Source organism: Dipodomys ordii, unplaced genomic scaffold (assembly GCF_000151885.1).
Source record: "Dipodomys ordii isolate 6190 unplaced genomic scaffold, Dord_2.0 Scaffold16, whole genome shotgun sequence".
Taxonomy (NCBI): Eukaryota; Metazoa; Chordata; class Mammalia; order Rodentia; family Heteromyidae; genus Dipodomys; species Dipodomys ordii.
The window spans coordinates 8,681,720-8,686,806 of NW_012267232.1; the positions used below are offsets into that span (position 1 = coordinate 8,681,720).

Genomic DNA, 5,087 nt, shown 5'->3' on the forward strand with positions numbered 1-5,087 from the left:
TGCTTGGTAAGAAATGTATGCATTATCCTGCCCATGTAATTGTAACCCCTCTGTACAGTATGTTCACAAATAAAATAAAATAAAATTAAAACAAAACAAAACAAAACTAGAACAATTGATTTGCCAATAAAAATACTGTTTTATTATTTGGTGGGCGTATACATAATAAGTTTACATCTCCTTGAAGTTAGGAATATGTCGTTGAATTTTTTAATATATAGGTCACGAACAAAACAGGGTTTGTATTATATATAGTTATATATATAAACATAATGTAATATAATTTAATATAATTTATGTATATATATTTTTTTGCTTGTCCTGGGGCTTGAACTCTGGGTGTGGAGCATTGTCCCTGAGCTTTTGTGCTCAAGGCTAGCACTCTACCACTTGAGTTATAGCTTTTGTGTGGATAATTGTAGATAGGAGTGTCACAGTCTTTCCTGCTCAGTCTGGTTTTGAGCTGTGATTTTTAGATCTCAGCCTCCTGTGTAGTTAGAATTACATACATTAGCCACAGGTTCTCTGCTTAAATACATACTTCCTATTTTGCTCGGCTTGTTCATCTGTAGGTTGCGCATTTATTGCAGTCACATTTAAGGGTGAAAATAGTCATACTTACATTTTAATAGTGTGTTTTTTAAAGATTGTAGTCCCCATTTGTTAGGAAATGGAAAAACTTGGAAAAAATTATATTAAGTGAAGTTAGCCAGGCCCAAAGAAACATAGGTCCCATGGTTTCCCTTATTTGTAATATCTAGTATATGTATGAGTCAAGCGGAAAAGGTCAGATAATGTGATGCAGGAAAATGAACCGTTAGATGTGTATTTTAATGTTTTTTTTCTTTCATGCATGTGTTTCTAATGCATTTATAAGATTATCTCTTTGTTGCTTTGTATGTCCCTCCCCCACAGTATAACCCCTGCTTTCACTATATTTGATGTCAGTATAACTTGTGGAGGAGATGGGGAAAAACAAGTCGTTTAAGGATACAGGTGGACCTGTTGCAACAATGAGAAGTACAAGTTGTCATGTCCAAAATGAGCTTTACAATGTCGGTGCGGGGGGGGGAAGGAGAAGGATTGGGATTGGGGGGGAGGGAGGAGGCTGGGAAGGGATGTGAAGGGTAAACAAAGGAGGAGGCTGCAATGCTTGGTAAGAAATGTACGCATTATCCTGCCCATGTAATTGTAACTCTTCTGTACAGCATGTTCACAAATAAAATAAAATTTAAAAAAAAATTGTAGTCCCATTTATTTATACATTTCTATGCATTAAGGGAAGAGATTTTGAACAGGCTGGTTTTTTTTCAGTTTTGGCTTTTCATACTTTCACTTTAATCTATATGATTCTTTGTATGTTTTTTAGTATTTCTATCAACTGTTTCATTATTAAAATGAAAATAAACAAAGATATACAATAAAGAAAAAGAGAAAAACTAAACCACATTAGTTTTACTTTCTATTTTGTATCAATTTACAGTAACAGCATGTAGGTTTTGTAAGGTTTTGTATACTAAAATACACAAAATTTAAGTTGAATACCAGTAATCATTGCTGGCAACAAATAAAGCTGTTGTACACAGCTGTGTTTCAAAGAATGGTATTGTTTATAATGAAATATTTTAGACATTCTAAGTGTTTGGCAGTTTAATAGAAATGTTGTACTTGAAAAAGTTTACACATTTTTGAAAATAATTAGTGATGCAAAGTGAATTCTAATTATCAAAATAGGCAAATCATTTGTAGGCCTATTAAGGCAAAGCCATTAAAGATTTAAAAAAAATCTCTTTTGAAAACCAGGTGTATAAAATTATACATAATCTCAATAAGCCATTATGGTAATATGCCTAAATTATCCAAATCAAATAGGAAATTTAAAGTAAAAATAATGAAGCATGTCCAAAAGGTAATTAGAGTCTATATTGACTAGACAAATAAAAAGTATTTTACAAACTTTGAAATCATTAAAGAAAATTTTAAACACTCAACAAAAGAGTACTCTCCTACCCTTGCTTTCTTCATTCTAATATATTTCTCATATCTAACATGCTTTATTTATGCTTTCTACTGACCTCTTCTACTTTGATTTGACCATTGATGAGTTTGCTTCAATTGAAGCACTAAATAAAGGATGGCATTTTACTTAAAATCTTATACTGTAAATGTGTTTATACTTTAATCCATCTCTCATTAATTGGATAAGAAAGGCAAGATAGCAATGATGAGACAAGCATTATAAATTAGTCATTGCTGTTTGATTGTCCTATGGGAAAACCTAGCTAAAGTAACAATCTTTGTTGATGCCCGCTCAGATCAGGTGGACCAAGACAGCGGGAAGTGCCTCTGACAGATTCCAAGACTCCAGTGTCTTCAATGAGACGTTGAGAATTACGAATATCCAGAGACACCAAGGAGGCCGGTATTACTGTAAAGCGGAGAATGGCCTGGGGTCCCCAGCTATAAAGTCAATCAGAGTGGATGTTTACTGTAAGTAATATTTCCAGAAATCCATCACAGCCTCATTGAGTTTCTTCGGTCCTACAACTATGGGTATACCAAAGATGTAACTGGAATACTAGTGGGGAAGAAATGGTTTCAGCTATGGATAACTCCTTCAACACTTTTCTAAGGAAAGGCATTTTAATTGTAAATTGACATATTTTTAATTTTATGATACTTATTCACCAAAGAATATTTTTAAATTGCATAATATGAAGATACAAATGTTACTGATATGAGCTCTTCAGCTCAAGGCTAGCGCTCTACCACATACATATGTAAATATGTATGTATACATAGATATGATATGTATATATACATATACATACATGTATAAGTTTTATGATAAAAATTATACCATAAGTATCCTTATAGATCAATTAACTTATATATGAGTATGAGTACAATTATTCTTTTTTTCTGCATATTGTATAGGTAAAGCCAAGTTTTCTGGATTGGCTTTTGAATGACACAAACAAGTGTGTAGAATATATTTTTGATGTAAGTACATTGAAACTAATCACTGCCAAACCTATGAAATGCTATACTGCCTGGAAAACATTGGCTGATTTATTTTTGACCTTAGTCACATTTCCCTACTTTCCATTCTTGACAATTACATTTAAAATCTTCTTAAGCTTCTTTTTCCTTACTAAAGAAATCAAGGATGTTCATTCAGGGTTTTGTTTGTTTGTTTGTTTTGTTTTGCTTCCATTTGTTTTCTTTGAAAGGGTTTATCTATTACTCTTTTTTCCAAGTTTAGAATATAAGATATTTTTCCCTCTTTGCCATAATCCAGATTTAGGGGAAAGTGTGTTTGTGTGTGTGTGTGTGTGTGTGTGTGTGTGTGTATGTGTGTGTGTGTGCACTTAATCTTAACTCCTTAAAAGCTCATTTAGCTTAGCTTTTCACTGAAGGCTGGTACTCTACTATTGCGCCACACCTTGACTTTGGGCTTTTTGATGGTTAATTGGAGATCAAAGTCTCTGGAATTTCTTTTCCCTGGCTGCCTTCGAACCAAGATCCTCAGATTTGAGCCTCCTGATTAGCTAGATTACAAGTTTGAGCCACCATAACTGAGCTCTTGCAGAGTTACTGGGATAGGTAGAAAGTGGATAACAGAGTAGTATTTGTGCTCCCTTTGTTTTTTTTTTTTTTTTTTTTTTTTTTTTTTTTTTTTTTTTTTTTTTTTTTTTTTTTTTTAGTTTTGAATTTTTTGTACTTTTTTTTTTTTGTGCCAGTCATGGGGCCTGAACTCTGGGCCAGGACGCTGTCCCTCAGCTCTTCAGCTCAAGGCTAGCACTCTACCACTAGAACCACAGCACCACTTCCAGCTTTTTCTGCTTATGTGGTGCTGAGGAATCAAACCCAGGGTCTCATGCATGCAGGGCAAGCACTCTACCACTGAGCCACCTTCCCAGCCCCTTGTATGTTTTTTTATTGTACAAATACTGTACAGTGTGGTTACCTGAACAAGGTAATGAGTACATTTCCTATCGAGCATTGTTGCCTCCTCCTTTGTTTTTCCCCTACCATTCCTTCCCTCCCACCTCCACAACTACCCCTCCCCAAGTTGAAAGTTCGTTTCCAACAGAGTGTATTATACATCTCATTGTTACAATGGGTCAACCTGTATCTTTCTTTAAACATTTTGTTTTTTCCTTTCCCCTTCCTAAATTAGAAACAAATGTTCATACAAGATGCAGGGCACCAACATGAAATACAGTGAAAAGAGGGGTTATACTGTGCGGGAGGAACATACAAAAAAACAAAAGAAACAAAAAAAATCACATAGTATATTATAAATATGTTAGAAACAATAGCAAGAAAGAAAAAAGATATTTGTGTCCCTACCTTGGGGTTCATTTCACTTATCATCATCTTATATGGTCATATGTACATAGCTTTTGACCTTTTCTACTTGTCCTACACATGTACTAGTTATTGCAAATAAGGGAAACCATGGGACCTATGTTTCTTTAGGCCTGGCTTAAAAACAGTATGGAGGTTCCTCAAAAGACTCCACTCCATATAGAGCTTCCCTATGACCCAGCAATCCTACTTTTGGGCATTTACCCAAACAATCACAAACAAGACCATACTAAGGCTACCAGACCAACTATGTTTATTGCAGCATTATTCACCATAGCTAAGATATGGAACCGACCCAGATGACCTTCATTACATGAATGGATCAAGAAAATGTGATACACACACACACACACACACACACACACACAATGGAATTCTATGCCTCCATCAGAAACAATGACATTGCCCCATTTGTTTGGAAATGGGAAGACTTGTGCTTCCTTTCTATATCTGGGTGCAGATTTCCTCATAGATAAGAAGCCAGGAGCACGGATAAGAACCACCTCTAATAACAACAGATGCTGGAGGGGATGTGGACAGAAGGGAATACTACTGCATTGTTGGTGGGAGTGTAAACTTGTTCAACCACTTTGGAAAGCAGTATGGAGGTTCCTGAAAAGACTTCACATAGAGCTCCCCTATGACCCAGCAATCCCACTTTTGGGCATTTACCCAAATGTTTACGAACAAGACCACACTAAAGCTACCAGCAC

At 35.1% G+C, this 5,087-nt stretch overlaps 1 protein-coding gene across 2 annotated transcripts in view; it reads left to right on the top strand.

The window, feature by feature from the left end:
* Window positions 1–5,087, top strand: part of Mdga2 (MAM domain containing glycosylphosphatidylinositol anchor 2) — a 715,797-nt gene that overhangs the window by 411,461 nt on the left and 299,249 nt on the right. The window contains exon 3 of one of the 2 annotated variants that reach the window (XM_013012262.1): window positions 2,316–2,490. In XM_013012262.1, coding sequence (XP_012867716.1) covers window positions 2,316–2,490 — 175 coding nt within the window. The remainder of the gene's footprint in view (window positions 1–2,315; window positions 2,491–5,087) is intronic. The other variant, XM_013012263.1, reaches the window with a different exon arrangement.